Source organism: Hypanus sabinus, chromosome 6 (genome assembly GCF_030144855.1).
Source record: "Hypanus sabinus isolate sHypSab1 chromosome 6, sHypSab1.hap1, whole genome shotgun sequence".
Taxonomy (NCBI): domain Eukaryota; kingdom Metazoa; phylum Chordata; class Chondrichthyes; order Myliobatiformes; family Dasyatidae; genus Hypanus; species Hypanus sabinus.
Window position 1 is genome coordinate 171,702,870 of NC_082711.1, and position 18,542 is coordinate 171,721,411.

Genomic DNA, 18,542 nt, shown 5'->3' on the forward strand with positions numbered 1-18,542 from the left:
GCCTCAGTTCCCACACCACCAGATTCAAGAACAATTATTACCCCTCAAACATCAGGCTCTTGAACCAAAGGGGATAATTTCATTCAACTTCACTCGCCCTATCACTGAACCATTCCCACAACGTATGGACTCACTTTCAGACACTCTTCATCTCATGTTCTCGATATTTATCGCCTAATTATTTATCATTATTATTTATCTCTTTTTGTATTTGCACATCTTGTTGTCTTTTGCACTCCAGTTGAGCACCCAAGTTGGTGTGGTCTTTCATTGAGCATCGTTAATATTCTATTATGGAATTATTAAGCATGCCTGCAAGAATATTGATCTCAGGGGTGTTAATGGTGACATATATCAACTTTGATAATAATTTTACTTTGAACTTTGATAGGAAGGGCCTCTATAACCATATAACAACTACAGCATGGAAACAGGCCATCTGGGCTCTTCTAGTCCGTGCCGAATGCTTACTCTCTCTCTTTTCCTGTGGTGAACCGGGCTGTATCCACAACTTTCTGTACGTGTGACATAAGACACCAATTCTAAAGGATGGGATGGTGCTGCGCACGCCAGCTGCCCCTGGGGTAAACCTCAAGAGCCAGGTGTGAACCGAAGCTGCCCCACACACACACCCCTCCCAAAGCATCCATGCAAGACCAACTTTTCGCTGTACCTAAATCAATTCAAATTCCAAATAACAAAAGGCTTACAAAACATTTGCCTGTGTAATTATTTACCACACATGCATGTTGGCTCTCCCTGACCCTGCTTTTCAGTCTAGCTTGCCCTGGTGGTGATAAACAGGGCTGGGGAACAAGCGGTTAAATGCACCACGATTTCCACTGAAGAGTTAAAGATCTGGCGCAGGACAATTTGCCTGGCCTGCCTTTACATCCAGCCATCAGCACAAACATGTTGTTCCCACTGTGACTGCTCTCCGCTGTGTCAATGTCAAAGCAGCTGCGCTTTTTAACTCTAAAGTACTGGATGTTGACAGAAAGCTTCGCGGCAGCGAGGCTGAAAGCTGAGCTGCAGTGCCACCTGCTGGGCAGGCCGGGGACTGCCACAGGAGACCGGGAAACAAGCAATTTAAAGTCGTGCGTTTTGCATCTCTGAACATTGATTTTCACAGGAGATTTTCTCAAGATTAAACCTTTGTGTCACTTCATTAAAACTACTCTTCAGTCAGTATGCTTGAAATGTTAAACCTCTCATGCCTGACCTACACTAAGGCAGGAGAAATCTCAGTGGAAATTTAAGAAAATTGCATTTCCACTGATACAGTGTGATTATTAGGTCATTCGTTCTTTATTCCTTTGAATGAATAATAAACATTTATTTCGCAGGCTTCTCGTTTTGTGAAACAAAGCTGCCGTATAAATAGAGGACAGGTGCGCAGCACAGACTCTTGAGGAGTTGTCAGAAAGGCAGTTTGAAACTACAGCCATTGGCCAGGCAAACTACTGACCCCAGCAAGCCACCCGGGACCTCAGTAAGTCACGCACTTAGGAAACTAAGCCATGAGGAAGCCATTCAGCCCGTCAAGTCCAGTACTGGCAGCCTCTTGGATCCATGTAGCTGGTGCCTCTCCCCTTCTCTTTCTTCACAGTCCTACAACCTGACATGTCATGATAAAACAGAACATGGAACAGTACAGGCACTGTGATCCACGATGTTAAGCCAACCTTTTACCCTACTCCAAGATCAATTTAACCCTTCTCTCCTACATATTCCTTCATTTTTCTATCTTCCATGTACCTATCTAAGACTCTGACAAAGAAGCTGTCACCTTCAATTAGTCTGGCCATTGTCATCTGACCTCTGTCAATACCAAGGCGTTTTCCCCACAGTACTGACACTCACTGGATGTTTTCTTTGATTTTTCACACTGCTCTCTGTAAATTCTAAAGGCTGTTGTGTGTGAAAATCCCAGATCAAGTTTCTGAGATACTCAAACCACCCCATCTGGCACCAATAATCATTCTATGATGAAAGTCACTTAGGAGAGAGGCTAACTTCACTTGCCCCATCAATGAGCCTATGGATTCACTTTCAAGGACTCTTTATCTCATGTTCTTGATATTTATTGCTTATTTATTTATTTGTATTTGCACAGTTTGTTGTCTTTTGCACACTGGTTGGTGTGATCTTTCATTATGGTTATTGGATTTATCGAGTATGCCCATCAGAAAATGAACCTAGGGCTGTATATGGTGATACATGCATAATAAATCATCTTACTTTTAAGTCCTCCTGAGCGAGAGCAAACAGCTGCCCGCCATTTAAGTTTTTCGAGTCTGTAACTGAACAGACACGCACTTTCACGGCGAGATTCGACACCAAACTTGTTTGGCTTGTTTTCAGTAGATGAGTCCCGCGCATGCGCTGTGAAGGAGGAGATTCACCAAAATATCCCTTTCAACGTGGACAGAGATATTTTTAAAAACGCACAGTGTGGACGCCTATCGTTTTTACGCGAAACCGGCGTTTTCAAAATTATCTATAATAAATTAATTAACTTTGATAATAAATTAACTTTGAACTTTGAAAGTGTTAAGCCTGGAGGTTACAAGGACAAAAATGAGGTCTTCAGTAACAGGCTAGCTGAGAAAGGGCATTGTTTATGAGATGTTCTAAATGCTAGTGTTAGCATAAACCTAAAGTCAGGGTTAGATACTTACACTATGATTGTAACTTGTTCCTGATTTCTAAATTACTGCCACAACGTGCTGGCCCTAGGGTATCAGGGCCAACCGTCCTCAGGGCCTCATTAATGATCCTTCTTCCACCATTAGGGTCAGAGGTGGTTAAGTTCTCTGATGATTCCACCGGCAACCGTTTTGCGACTGAAGCAGCCTGTGCTCGCGTGCAGCAAGACCTGGGCCGTATTGAGGTGGGGGCTTGTAAACGGCAGTTAACGTTCACACCATAAAACTGCCAGTCAGTTACCATCCTGAACAAGCGAGAGTGCAGCCTTCTACTTTTATTCAATGACATTTAGCTCTCTGAAAACCCCGCCATATTGACAAGGAACTCTTTGTCACAATTTGATTACAGGAGTGGCCAGACCAGGCCTCAGATATTTAACAGCTGGGAAAAGCTAGATATTTAACTTCTAGCTTTCTAAGGCTACATCCACACTAGACCGGATAATTTTGAAAACGTCGGTTTCATGTGAAAACAATAGGCGTCCTAACTATGCATTTTTAAAAATATCCCTGTCCACATTGAAACGGATATTTTGGCGAATCTCTTCCTACTGCGCATGCACAGGGCACATCTACTGAAAACAAACAACATGTTTGGTGTCGAATCTCACTGTGAAAGACTCTGTTTGTTCAGTTACAGACTAGAAAAACTTAAATGACGGGCAGCTATTCGTTCTCACTCAAGAGGTCTTAAAAGTAAAAAAAAAACACAAATACTGGAATACTGGAGCATACGGAGGCGACCGACAGGGAGTTCACGGACAGATTGACCCGGCTGATAACGAACATTGAAAAACTGACTAACTCTGTTGCATTAATAAAGCCCCTTGTTAAATGTATAAAACATGTCTGCATCAGTGTTATCTTGTATTTCCATACAATGTTACATCAGGCTGTTACACATCTATTGTCAGAGAAGTACTTGCATAAATAGGTAAACCACCTTCATACAAGCAAGGACAGAAAACAGGGCAAAGTGAGAATATTTATTTATTCAGTAAGTTATGGGTCAGAGTATTTGGTGAGTACATTTCTAACTCTTCTGGCTTCAGTCACGTTGCCGTCTGTTCTGAAATTGTTGGGTTGCGTTCAAGAAAACAATGAAATAGCGCGCTGCCGTCTGTCAGCGTTTTCAGATTTCTCCGATTACCCCGTCCACACTGATCTGCCCGAGCAGCGTTTTCAAAATTACACACCCTGGACAGTGTTCCTGAAAAGCTCCGGTTTTGGGGGACAAATACACCGTTTTAGTGTGGACGAAGGGTAAAAACAAAGAGAAAAAGCTTCGGTTATGGATTTATCCGGTGTATTGTGGACGTAGCCCAATGTAGTCATGCTTCTTTGTACGAACGCAACAGCTGTTAAAAAATACATATCTTCTAAATGTTCCTGATTCACTTAAACTTCAAGCTTCAAGAAAATCATAAACATCTCTTCAAATCTAAGATAAAAACCAATTAAAAGACGTAAACATTTTTAAAGTTTAATACATAATCAATTGGGAAATCTTCTTGTGGCATAAGAACTTTTACACAGGCAGTGTTTCTAAAAGTCCTATGAAAGATTAAAAATAACTTGCACAAGGACAACATTAAGAGCCAGTTCTTCCGCTGTTCTTTGCTCTATTACATTTCGTCACCATTCTAATGGCTGGTCTTAACAACTGAACCTCTTGACCGCGTCTGCATGCTTTTATGTATGGAGTTGTGAGTTTTCACGACTGAGTTAAATGTCATCTGAGTCCTGAAGTGTCTCGGCCTGAAGCATCGACTGTTTACTCTTTTGCAGGGATGCTGCCTGGCCTGCTGAGCTCCCCCAGCGTTTTGTGTGAGTAACTCAAGTAATTTGGTTGTGCAGAAAAGCAGGATTGAGCGCACAACACATCGAACCTTGGAACTGCAGAAGGCCACAAGCATACACTCAGTGGCCACTTTATTTGGTACCGGAGGTAGATGGTGCACCGCGGTAGATTAGCAGCTACCATGATGCTACTACAGTTTGGGGTGTTGGGAGTTTGGAGATCAATTCTGATTTAATTTGTAAGGAGTTTATACATTTTCCCCACACACCTGGGTTCCCTCTCTCAGTTCAAAGATGCACTGATCAGTAAATTAATTGGGCGGTGTTGTCCTGTGATTAGGCTAGGTCAGGGGTCGTTGTGTGCAGTGTTATTTCATTTTAAATGTCAAACGGGTTTTGTGGCTCCCAGCGTTTTCTTTTCTGTGGGAAACGGGTCCAAATGGCTCTTTCAGTGGTAAAGGTTGCCGACCCCTGGGCTAGGTATAAATCGGTGAGTTGCTAGCAGCATGGATCAAAGGGGTGGCAGGACCAATTTCACACTGTCTCTAAATAAATAAATAGTGAGTGCGCGAGTGTGAGTGCCTGTGTATGTGTGTGCAAGATGGATTTTTCGTCATTAAGGGAAAAGCATTGGGCTTACAGCAGGAAACTGCTGCTGTTACGAAAATTCAGCTTCGATCTGAAGGAATGGCAGAGCCAGGAAGGAGGGGCTGAGTGGATTATTGCTGCTTCTAAATGTTAAAAGAGCTTTGTTCAAATGCGACATACAGAAAAGAGAGAGAGAGGCAGGAAGATTTAGAGCCTTGGCAGGGAGTGCACAACCTTAGCGCAGAGAGAACCAAGTGTAATGGATCTGCCCAGATGCCCAAACCACCCACCGGCACTCAGTCCAACACTACAGGACAGAGGGCTCTCTGATCGACGGGCTGCTCCCAGGGATACACGCAGAGACACCCAGAGAGTGCTGCTGGCAGATCATCAGCTCGGTGAAAGACACCCTTTGGTCTGCCGGCACGTCAAGATGTCTGTGGAGGAACACTGCCGGCTGGCACATTCCAGGCTGTGGGGCTACGTGATGAGGGACGTGCTCAGTCGTGATGCAGCCTCCACAAGGGCTTGGCAGGGAAGGACCACAGGATAGGGAGGGTGCAGATTGGGTGAGGAAGCACCTCAATTATTGTACTTGTGTATTACCCCACGAGTAACAGCAGTGCTATTGATTGATGTATTGGAACGCAATCGAAAAGTACCAAAAGCACGTAAAGTGTGAAAAGGATTACATGTTTGATTCTTGTAAACATCTGCTTAATTAGCAGTAAAGTTTATTTTTAAATATACAGTTCTTCCACTACTGGAGACAGGGGGTCCAATTTTGGTGAGGAAGCCCCTTAATTATTATTGCAGTGTATGGGGTATTCAGGGAGGGTAACACCTCTGGTGAAGTGGTTTGTCGTGTTCATTCTGGGGCAGCTCACTCACCACTGGTCTGTACCGGACCTTCATCTCTCACCCTTGGCTCCCAGTAGCTGTTTGCATGTGACAGCGGCCACACTCCAGGACACCTCTTCGCCAGGCGGGCCCCATACACAGGTGAGATAGGGACGTGCCTGTCCTTGCTTGCAAGGTCAGCTCCAGCAGACCAGGGGTTGGGGGGAATATCTACAGTGAGATCCAATAACTAGGAAGGCAGTTCTGCAAAACTGTGAAGGACATGACGAGGCACAGAAGATGTCAGGGTCATCCACTGTAACTCATTTGTACCACTGGTCCCAGACCTGAGGCCAAGAGAGCGGAACTGCCCCAGTGCAACAGCTTTTCCACTTAAAAAAACTCCACCACACAGGCTTCCCGTCGTTGTCGGACATGATGGACAAACAACACCTGTAAACCACCTCACGGGGCCGCGAGGGGTTAAAGGAACGTAACAGAACACAGCTTAACCAGGAAAAAAAACATTGAGCTGTTTATTCTTGTAAATATGTTAAATTACAAAGTTTATTTTGATGGAACAGCTGTATTTTCATTGGCAAGCACAACGACAGTTGCTTAAACCATTTTCCTTTGTGCTTACTCAAGCTCAATTTCAACAAAAAAAATACAGGATGAAGTTTGGTGATACTTTTTCACGTAATTGATCATATTTCAGCAGATAAAAGATGCTGGAGCCTGCAGCCAGAAAACCCAAGAGCTGGAGGAACCCAGCAGGTCCGTGGAGACAAGCTGTTTCAGGACACTGGCTTTGGGCAGCAGGTTTGCATGCCTCAGATTGTACCAGGTGCTTACAGTCAGATTCTGACCTTGAACACGTCTTCGATGGGTCGCGTTGGTGTTCAGGGCTCAGGCCCTGGAAGTGAGTGAGTCCACAGTACACAAGTGGAAACAGGGCAAGGGCTCCTGTCACTGCGGGTGGCTGGTCTCTGTTTCCTCCTCTTGCACATCCTTGGGCATATCCTGCAGCTTCCCATCCAACGCAGAATCTTGTGGCACCGTCTCTGGGAGAACATTACTTAGCAAGCTCTTTGATGAAATCTGACAATCCAAAACAGGGCTCATTGTTAGATTCATACAGCATAGAAACAGGCCTTTCAGTTAATGCTGTCTAGTAACCATCCACTTACACTAATGCCATTTTATTGCCCCACACACTTTCATTAACTACCATTCACCTAACCTCTAGAGCCATGGACCCCAAACTTTAATCAAGGGGGCTCTGGACCCCAGACTGTGAACTTTGGGCAATTCACAGCAGCGATTTAACCTAAATTGCACCCCTTTCATAGAGTTAGAGAGCACTACAACACAGAAACAGGCCCTTTGGCCCATCTAGTCTGTGCTAAACTAGTTCTCTCCCGCATTTGAAGTTTAGTTTAAGTGCTAGTTCCATCACCTCGCACTTGAACTAGATTTCGGACGTGGGGCTAAACTAGAGAACCTGGAGGTAACCTACACAGTCACAGGGGAAACGTGCAAAGTCCCCACACAAGGACCACATGTGGAGAGGACAAACTAAGAGCACATCAGCTTCAGCATGCACTCCGCAGCAGGTGCGGTAACCTCCCTGCCGTTAACCAAAGTGGATCAGAGAGCAGGCATTATGAGGACAGGTTGTGCAAGTTGGGACTTTTCTCTTTAGAATGACAGATGATGAGAGATGAATTGATAGAGGTGTACGAGATGATATGAGGCACACACAGAGAGGACATTTAGCACCTTCTTCCAAGGGCAGCAATGGCCAATAGCAGACGACAGTCCTTTTAAGGCAGGGGTTCCCAACCTTTTTTATGCCACACACCCCTACCATTACTAGAATTTTACTGGAATGTTACCTGGGTTTCAGCACCTAAGTTACAGGGAGAGGTTGAACAAGTTAGATCTTTATTCTTTGGAGCATAGAAGGTTGAGGGGGGACTTGATAGAGGTATTTAAAATTATGAGAGCGATAGATCGAGTTGATGTGGATAGGCTTTTTCCATTGAGAGTAGGGGAGATTCAAACAAGAGGACATGATTTGAGAGTTAGGGGGCAAAAGTTTAAGGGTAACACGAGGGGGAATTTCTTTACTCGGAGAGTGGTAGCTGTGTGGAATGAGCTTCCAGTAGAAGTGGTAGAGGCAGGTTCGGTATTGTCATTTAAAGTAAAATTGGATAGGTATATGGACAGGAAAGGAATGGACGGTTATGGGCTGATTGCAGGTCGGTGGGACTAGGTGAGAGTAAGCATTCGGCACGGACTAGAAGGGCTGAGATGGCCTGTTTCCATGTTGTAATTGTTATATGTTATAATTAACCGATGGGTTTGTGGACCCCAGATTGGGAACTCCTGTTTTAAGGTAAGTGAAGGAAAGTTTAGGAGTTATGTCAGAAGTAGTTGTTTTTTTTTTAAAAAGTGTGGTATCTGCCTAGAACGCACTGCCAGGGAGGGCATTTGAGGCAAATAGATTAGGGACATTTAAGAGACTCTTAGATAGGGATATAGATGACAGAAAAATGAAGGGTTAAGGGCTGTGTAGGAGGAAAGAGACCAGGTTAAAAGGTTGGCACAACACACAACAATGTGGGCTGAGGGGCTTAGATTGTGCAGAACTGTTCTGTATTCTAAGAACATTATCATATTAATGCAGTCATTTGTCACAGAAGCGACAGAATAGGACACATAACAGATGTCAGTGAAACCTTGTTAAGAGGGCAGGTTTTGAGGAACTCAGAAGAAAAGCAGCATCCATCATCAGGGACCCCCACCACCCAGATCGTGCTCTCGTCTCGCTGTGCAATGGGAAAGAAGGAACAGGAGACTCAGGACCCCCACCACCAGGTCCAGGAACCGTTATTATCCCTCAACTGTCAGGCTATTCAACCAGAGGGGATAACCTCACTCACCCAGTCACTGAACTGTCCCCACAACCTATGGACTCACAGTCATGAACTCTTCATCTCATGTTCTTAACATGTATTGCTTATTTATTTATTATTATTTCTTTCTTTTTGTATTTACACAGTTTGTTGTCTTTTACACACTGGTTGAATGCCCAGTTGGTGCGGTCTTTCATTAACTCTATTATGGTTATTATTCCATTATGGAATTATTGAGTATGCCCATAAGGAAATGAATCTCAGAGTTGTATAGGCACCTTGATAATAAATTTACTTTGAACCTTGAGGTGATGGAGGGGATTCCAGAGTCCTGAGCCTCAGCTGCTGAATGCCTGCCCACCCAGGGTTCAGAGGTTGAACCTGGACGGGAATGGGGTTCACTAAACTCAGGGTTTAGCAGAGACTGTGGAGATATGGTGGGGCAAGGCTACTGAGGAACTTGGCCAGAATAGTAAGGATTTTTTTTTTGACATAGCAGCAAACGGATAAACAATATTCAATGAGGAACGCGATCAAATGTCTAGCCACAGTTTACTACCACCACAGGGACCGCAGGAGGCTGTTGCCATGGCAACTTCCTCAGCTCGCTCAGCAGAGACCATTTACCCTCACTGGTCTGTCAGTACCAGAGTCAGATGATGCAATGCCACAACCAATGGCTAATTTAACCTTGTTTGCCTCGCGTGTGACCTCTACAACATCCAGACTGGAAGAAAGAAGAGCTAGTGAAGGAACTGCTGGGAAATGCATTATTGTAGCAGGACATTTAGAAAATCACAATACAATCAACTGCCTCAGTACCAGAATCAGATTTATTATCACTGGCCCATTTACTTATTTATTAGTACAATGCAGAACAGGCCCCCCAGGCTCAATGAGCCTCACCCACCCCCCCTCCTCCACCCAACCAGCAACCCACCTAGTTAACCCTAGCCTATTTAACCCATACTGCACTGGTTTGTACCCAAGAAAATTAGAATGCAAGGTCCACGGTCAACCCTAACCTCAGAATCACAGGACAATTTACAATTAACCTATTAACTGGTACGTCTTCGGACTGTGGGAGGAAACCCGAGCTCCCAGAGTAAACCCACGCACTCACAGGAAGAACATAAAAACTTTCTTACAGAGGACGCTGGAATTGAATTTGATGGAATTGGAAACGAGACCATGGATCTGTACCTGGAATGTCTCCAGGGCGCAGGCCTGGGCAAGGTTGTATGGAAGTCCGGCTGTTGCCCAAGCAGCAAGTCTCCCCTCTCCACAACACCGATGTTGTCCAAGGGAAGGGCAAGGGCCGATACAGCTTGGCACCAGTGTTGTCGCAGGAGTTGCCAGAATGAGGTTGAAGACAACGTCGGACTGCCTTAGGGACTCCAGCTCCGGATTTGTCCTCAGGGTTTACTCCCGAAGCCTTTCCCATGAGTGGGTATGGCTGCGAGGCAGCGGAGGTTTGAAACCAGAGTTTTCCCTCTCTTAGATGGACTGCCTTCCCAGGCTGACGAGCACCGTCAACCCGAAAAAATTAATGTAAAGTTCAAATAAAAACATAATGCTCGTGGACGTAACGTTAGTGTAATCTGATGGTGGAGAGGAAGAAGCTGTTTCTGCACGTGGGTCTTCCGTATAGCAACACTATGACCATCTTGCACCTGATGCACACAATACTCCAAGAGTAGCCTGAGCAGGCTTCTTCTTACCCTCTGGGGTCCAAGTGTTTGACAAATGCCTCGGCATTCTAATAAAGTGCCTCAATCGGGCTGGATAAAGAGGAGCCAGCAGATGTAGTGTTGCAATATCCCAGAAGTGGTTGGAAAAATACTACACAAGGCGAGAGGTCCCAGACAGAGGATTCGCTACCTATCAGAGAGCAATTAGGGTAACTTCCCAGTAATCTGTAGGTAGAAAGGTAGTAAGCTGAATACCACCAACGCCTCAAATAAAGACAACATTTGATGAAGATAGAATATAAAAGCTCAAAGTACTGTACAAAAGTCTTAGGCACCCCAGCTCTCTGTGTATCTGAGTGAGGCCTCGGTCAGTCACTTCGCATCCTCGCTGTCTGGATGTGTAAGCCAAGGTGATGTGATATGGAGAGCAAGCTGTTGCCCACGTAGCAAACTCCACCTCTCCACACGTCTGCTGAATCCAAAGGGACAGCAGGTACAGTTTGGTAACAGCAGCGTCGCAGGAGTTGCCTGTCGGTATTGAACTCAATGTAGGACTGCCTCAGGGACTTCGGCGCCAGATCTGTCCCTCAGGGGTTTACTCTTGAAGCCTTCCCCGTGAATGGGTACAGCCGCAAGTTTGAGATCAGAGTTTTCCAACCACGGCCGACGAGCCCCATCTGGCCAAAGCGACTGGTTTTAAGGCGCCTTTTCCCCTTCTCCTATCAGCAGAAACAGTTCCACTGAGCTCGGATGCTAAGCCACACGTGAAGGCCAGGAACTGTCAGTGGCTATTTGAGGCACACGCCATTGGGAGCGTTTAGTTAGTGGGAGGAGCTTCCCATGCCAGGGAATAACTCAAGACTGAAGCAGACGGATTCTTACACTGTCTTGGGATAACAGAACAGGTCAGAAAAATGTAACTAATGGCGTACCTGTTTCCCACCTCATTCCAAAGATGTATGGGTTAACAACAGCAACACATTCCTGTTCCTGGTCCCCCTCACACAATGGAGCTCAGTCAAAGCTGATGTGGACCATCTCCCCCCTTGCCAGCACAGTTAGCAACCAGAGCCATGGGCAGACGCCGCTGCAGACAAACTACATTATACATACCTTGGTGCCAGCCCACCTCCGTAAGAAGGTGCCCTCCGCCAGCAGAGCCCTACTGGCTCCTTCGAAAAGCTTCTCTTCATCGGTCTCGCCTTGTGCCTCCAGATCTTGGTACTTCTCCACAAACCTAGAGGCAGCAGTTTCGACAGTTTGTAAGCTCTCGTGCCAAACCTGGAATGCAAACAACCCAGCACAACTCTGCCCTGAGGCTTCCCGCCAGCCCAAGTGAGAACCTTTAAACATCTAAACCGAGGAAAAACAACACTCTCCACTTAACAATAGTTTTCTTTAAATGTGATAGAACAAGAAATTAATGTACAAAAGGTAAAGAATTATTCTATTTTTACACAAATATATAACAAAGTTCAAAGTAAAATTTATTAGTACGTATATGTCACCATATACAAAGCAGAGTTTCTCACAGAGATAATGGATAATCTACTCTGTACAGTTAAGTGAGTGATCAGGAAGACCACAATTCCTTTGAAATAGTGTTGTACTATCTACCTTTCACACAATGAGGCCAGATGGAGCCTCAGCTTAATATCTCATCCAAAACATAGCACTAGCCACTGTAACATTCCCTCAGCACTACACTGAAGAATCAGCCTAGACCTTGTTCTCTAGGCCCTGAATGGAAGCCTAGTCCCTTCTGCTACACAGGTCAACAGTGCTATCCACTGAGCTGTACCACATGAATCTATACCTGACCAACATTTATCGTGCCCGAGTGTTACTGCTGTCCGTCCTGAGCACGCTATACCCTGTCCGATGTGACCATACTTTACCATTGCCTATCACGGCCGCACTTTTACCTGCCCACGTCCGAGACCCAATGTTCCACAACGGCTTTACAGCTAATCATGGGGGTAGTCACTGGGCATCGCGAGCTAGGGAGGCAAAGCAACTTTATTGGTCGGGGTGGCACGGTGGAAAATAAACAAAAGCTTCCCTTACCTTTGGCAGGTGGAGACAAAGTTGGATCTTGCGAGGTCAAAAGCTCTTGGCCCATTTCCATACACCTCGTAGAATTTCCTGCGATTAACAGAACCTTAGAATGAAATGGGACTGAGTCTCAATGTAGCATGGTTACTCCCAGCAATCACTCATAGTAAGTCAGAGAGCAAAAGAGCACAGAAACTAACAACTCTGCCTAACATCCATGTTGATCTAAGCTAATTCTATTCACCCATTCTTGGCCAAGATCCCTCTAAACTGTTCTTACCCCATGTAGCAGTCCAAATTGCTTTTGTGCACAGTGAAGTGCCTCTTTTCCTCTGATGAGGCCACTGGGAGTGAGTGTCTGAGTGTCTGGAGAAGGGTGAAAGGGGAAGTTCTTATCTCAGAGGTGGAGATCAGATCTCAATCCATTTTCCAGCAGCTCAGAATCAGAATTAATATCACTGACATAATTTGTGACATACGCTGTTTTGCAACAGCAGTAATAATAAAAAAAATATAAATTACAATAAGTAGGGTTTTAAAGTTTCAGTCTATGCTTACAAAGCCATTAAAGCTCCAGGTCCCCTCCCTTCCACTCCCTGTATGGGTGGGGAGGAGGTTGCATGCTCCACAGTGACATTCACATCCGTAACCTGTTGAAAGTTCCACCCTTCCCCAACTCCCAGCAGCTGAAGGAATGGCATGTCCACAGTTAACAAATCCTGCTTCACCTTTCAAAATTCCTGACAACCAGGAAGTACAAATGGACAAAGCAATGGTGAACCTGCTCAATAACAAGGACCAGATGTTGCCTTTCAATCTACATCAGAGGTCTGCCTCAAGAATGTTCTCTGCTGCATTACTGAGATATCTCAAAGCAGTTTATAACCAATCATCACCATTATGTGCCATGCCATATGACGTGGACAATCATGGTCTTTCCATGACCATGATTCTTGCTGGCAAATTTTTCTACAAGTGGCATGTCATTGCCTTCTTCTGGGCAGTGTCTTTACAAGTCAGGTGACCCCAGCCATTATCAACACTGTACAGAGATTGCCTGCCTGGCGTCAGTGGTCGCATAACCAAGATTTGTGATCTGCACCGGCTGCTCCTACAACCATCCACCACCTGCTCCCATGGGTCACATGACCCTGATCAGGGGCCTAAGCGGGTGTCACACCTTGCCCGAGGGTGACCTGCAGGCAAGCAGAGAGAAGGAACAACTCACACCTCCTCTGGTACAGACCTATCTCCACCCCATCACCCTTACAACCAATAAACCACTGAGCTATCACAGCCTTCTCTCCTCTCACTTAAAAGGTTGTGGGTTCAAGTCCTGCTACAGAGAAATTTGGGCAGGGGGTGTTGTGTCAGTAGAGACCGTGTCTTTTGAAGGAAATAACAAACTTAGGTATTTCATTCAAAAGATGCGATTGCCAGTGACCCATCGACTTTCTTAGGCAACAATAAAGATCCCATTACATTAATCTGAAGAGTTTGTACGTTTTCCCTTGTCTCCTGGCCATTACCTCTCCTTTACCGAACAACACAAAATTAAATTACCTGGTTGTTATCGGTTTCTCTTTGTGAGAGCTCGCTTTGCGTAAATCACCAGCTGATTTTCCTACATCACAGCATTGAGATAGTGAATAGTGTGACTGAAATACTTTCAAACATTATCTGCCCTGCTGGCTATTTTCTGTATTCACTGTTGGCTGTAAAAGTGTCAGCGGAACTTACGCTCGAATCACATCTTCTTGGTAGAATATCTCCTGAACTGGGTCTTGGACTTTTCCAAGTCTTTCTCTTGGTTTCCGGTAGACAGGTTCACGTTTCGGAGGGAATGTAGCATATACTTCATACCAGATAGGTGTCTCAGACTCCTTCAGCACACCAGAGCGCAACAGGTCTCGGACTCTACGGTTTAACCAACATCAATATCAGCATTTATCGTTGTGAACAATCTGAAATCTGACCGTTCTGAATTCTTAATATACCACATTGTACTAAATGAGTCAAGGAAATGAAAACGAACATAGTTCTCAGAGGGAGGATATGCAGCCATGAGTATATGAGATCCCCTCCCCCACGCCTTGATCTTTCCTCTGATTGGTTTTTCACCTGGCACTTTCCACCCTCCCCCCACCTTCTTTATGAGGCCCCTGCCCCCTTCTTCTTCAGTCCTGACGGAGGGTCTCGGCCTGAAACGTTGACTCCTCGTTTCAATGGATGCTGCCCGACCTGCTGAGTTCATCCAGCTTGTTTGTACTGTGTTGATCAGTAAATGAAGGTGAGTTGTAACATAACCGAATACAGAACAGGTTTGAGGGAAATGGATGACGTACCAGTGTTACCAATCTCAAAAAAGCTCTGCAATTCCCACTAAAGCCAAATACCGCTGCTCCTGGAGGTCATTCCCGGCTCAACCCTTCTATCTTATAAGTAAAACACACAAAGCGATGGAGGAACACGGTAGGTCGGGCAGCATCTATAGAAGAGAGTAAACGGTGGTCTTTTCCATAGATGCTGCCTGATCTGCTGAGTTCCTCCAGCGTTTTGTGTGAGTGTTGTTTTGGATTTCCAGCATCTGCAGACGTTCTCGTGTTTGTCTCATAAGTAACCTGTGCAAATGAACAACCACCCGGGAGACCGGCAGGAGAGATTTGCCTCCTTCTCCAAACTCTCCCTCTCCCTTTTTCCATTATCCCCAAGCTCTTCTCCCATGCCCCCAACCCTCCTCCCTCGCCCCCACCTGCCATAACCACAAGTCATCCCCGGACCTTGTGAAGACGCTGCCGAACCTCTCCAGCCTGCTCCCGGCCATGTTGCCGATCACTCCTCCAGGCTCACCAATCGATGGGTCGCCAGGCGCAACGCATTCAGCACCGATAAGTCGATGGGCCGCCAGCGGCAATGCATTCACCGCCGATAAGTCGATGGGCCGCCAGGCGCCATGCATTCACCGCCGATAAGTCGATGGGCCGCCAGGCGCCATGCATTCACCGCCGATAAGTCGATGGGCCGCCAGGCGCAATACATTCACCGCCCCCACTTTTCAACAGCACCAGTTTGCCAGCAAAATGCCTCAGGGCAACATCGAGATCTAGCAAATAAAACAAAATATTACAGGTCTGACAACATCTTTGGGCAGAGAAACGGAGCTAATATTCCAAGCAGAAGTCCCTTCCTCCAAGGGGTCGACCTGAAACGTTGGCGGGTTCTCTTCCCACAGTTGCTGTCTCATCTGTTGAGTTATTCAACTTGTTTTTTTATATAATTAAACTCTAGAAATCCATAGTTTAAGGCCATCTCATCGACAGTTGTATGGGGTTCATACCCCAGGAAATGTTGGGGGACTGCCATCTGATGGGATGTTATAAGGTCATTGGAATTGTACGACTTGTCAAGTCGTCACTTTTTATTGTCATTTCGACCATAACTGCTGGTGCAGTACACAGTAAAAACGAGACAATGTTTTTTCAGGACCGTGGTGCTACATGAAACAATACAAAAACTACATTGAAACGGTCTGTGTCAGCCCCAGGGTGCTCAAAGCCTGTGCCCCCCAACTATGCGGAGTACTTCACCATGTCTTCAGCCTGAGCCTCCAGAGGGCTCCTGTGCTGTGGAAGACGACTTGCCTCGTTCCTGACCCGAAGACGCCATGCCCCAGTGGCTCCAATGACTACAGACCGGTGGCTTTGACCTCCCACATCATGAAGACCCTGGGGAGACTTCCCATTCCCATCGAATTATGTCCATCCGTGGCCTGTTGCAATGAGGCCACATCTAGTTTGAAGGAACAACACTTCGTATTCCATTTGGGAAGCCTCATGGCATGCACATCAATTTCTCAAACTTTTGGTAATGTCCCCCACCCCTTCACCATTCCCCATCCCCTCTCTCACTTACTCCCTGCCCACCCATTGCCTCCCTCTGGTTCTCCTCCCCCCTTTTTCGTTCTTCCACGGCCTTCTGTCTCTTTCACCAATCAACTTCCCAGCTCTTTGCCTCATCCCTCCCCCTCCAGATTTCACCAATCACCTTGTGTTTCTCTCTCCCCGCTCCCCACCTTTTAAATCTACTCCTCAGCTTTCCCCCCCAGTCCTGCTGAGTTCCTCCAGCATTTTGTGTGTGTTGCTCGGATTTCCAGCATCTACAGATTTTCTCTTGTTTGTGACCCGTTGGCAGCTGCTTGTGATGAAATATTGGTTTGTACATTGTGATTTTATAATGATTACAATATATTTCCGAAACACGTGTAGAGTCATAGACTGCTACAGTGCGCAATCGGGCCATCTAATCTATGCCAAATTATTCACCTACCTAGTACCATCGACCCACACTCAGATCATAGCCCCCCCATACCCCTCCCTATGAACCTACCCAATTTTCTCCTAAATGTTGAAATCGAACCCGCATGCACCACTTCCAGTGGCAACTTGTTCCGCACTCACACCACTCTGAAGGAAGAAGTTCCCCTTAAACATTTCACCTTTCACCCTTAACCTATGAACTCTAGTTCCAGTCTCACCAACCTGGAAAAAGTCTGCTTGCATTTACTCTATGCGCGACATAATTTTGTATACCTCTATCAAGTCTCCCCTCATTCTGCTACGCCCTAGGGAATAGTCTTGACCTATTCAGCCTTTCCCTAAAGCTGGTTAGAGGCTCGCACGTCAGGGTTAATGACTTGGAGACTAGTCTCAATGGCTCCTCAGTTTTACAGCAGGTCTGTTCAATGAGAAGACCGTGACTCCATTCGTGAGAAAAAGTAATTAACTGAAACTTTTTAAACATTTCTGGATGGTTTTACTTCCTATTTTACTGAAATGTAAATCCATATGGAGGATTTAAGACCATAAGATATAGGAACAGATTTAGGCCATTTGGCCCATTGAGCCTGCTCCTCCATTTCATCATGGCTGATCCATTTTCCCTCTCAGCCTCTTTCTCCTGCCTTCTCCCCGTATCCCTTCGCACTGACTGATCAAGAACCTTTCAACTTCTGCCCTTACTATACCCAGCGACTTTCCAAAACTGCCTGTTATGACGAATTGCACATATTCACCCTCTCTGACTAAAGAAATTACTCATAATCTCTGTTCTAATCTATTCTGAGGCTGTGTCCTCTGGGCATGAGCAACATCCTCTCCACATCCACTCGATCAACGCCTTTCACCACTCGATCGGTCTCAAAGAGGTAACCCCTCATTCTTCTGAGGGCTGAATAGAGCAGAGACCAAGTGCCATTGAACGCTCCTCACTCAATAAACCTCCCAATCCCGGATTTGGATCCTCTGGCTTTTTGTGTGTGTTGCTCAGATTTCCAGCATCTGCGGATTTTCTCTTGTTTGATATCAAGGATCCCACTCATCCATCCAGCATCCTCTTTGACTTTCTACCATCAGGCAGGAGACTCCGATGCATAAAGACCAGAACGGTCGGGATGGAAAACAGTTTCTTCCCCCAACCCGTTCGACTTCTGACTTCCCTGCCACATCACATTTAAAGTGTCACCGGTTAGGGTGTGTTCTGTACCTTACAGTATTTAATTTATGCACTTCAGCTTGTTATTTATGCATAATACACCTGTAGATTTCATCCTTACTTTCATAAGTTATTGTGTGTAGCGTGTACATACTGTGTTTTATACCCTGGTGGGGGAGGTGTTGTCTTGTTTCTAGATATGGTTATACAGTACGTACATGTATATAGTTAAATGACAATAAACAAGAAGAATAAGGTACAACAAGTACAAAGAAACTAAAGTGGAAGCAGACATCAGAGGTTTATTAACAAGCTGTCAGCACATTGACAGCAACTATAGTAAGAATTTCAACGTTATGATGCAACAATCTATTTCTATTTATGTGAAGTCATTAAACCAGAGTCAACTAGGAGAAAATATAACAGATATTAATCAAACTTGTCAAAAC

General features: G+C 45.5%; 1 protein-coding gene across 1 annotated transcript; it reads right to left on the minus strand.

The window, feature by feature from the left end:
* Positions 1-6,444: 6,444 nt before the first annotated feature.
* On the minus strand, positions 6,445-15,706 carry mrps23 (mitochondrial ribosomal protein S23). Its single transcript, XM_059973529.1, has 5 exons — positions 15,384-15,706; positions 14,344-14,520; positions 12,616-12,693; positions 11,662-11,785; positions 6,445-7,037 (listed from the first exon to the last, which is right to left on the minus strand). The coding sequence occupies exons 1-5, from the start codon at positions 15,560-15,562 to the stop codon at positions 6,906-6,908; spliced, it is 690 nt and encodes a 229-aa protein (XP_059829512.1). The 5' UTR covers positions 15,563-15,706; the 3' UTR covers positions 6,445-6,905.
* Positions 15,707-18,542: the final 2,836 nt, after the last annotated feature.

Excerpts from the sequence above, each read along its gene's own strand:
- mrps23 (XM_059973529.1), bottom strand. The coding sequence starts at position 15,562 with ATGCATGGCGCCTGGCGGCCCATCGACTTATCGGCGGTGAATGCATTG. Across the intron at positions 12,694-14,343 it reads CAAGAAGATGTGATTCGAGC|GAAATTCTACGAGGTGTATG; the intron begins GTAAGTTCCGCT and ends TGTTAATCGCAG. Across the intron at positions 7,038-11,661 it reads GGAGGTGGGCTGGCACCAAG|ATTTCATCAAAGAGCTTGCT; the intron begins GTATGTATAATG and ends TTGGATTGTCAG.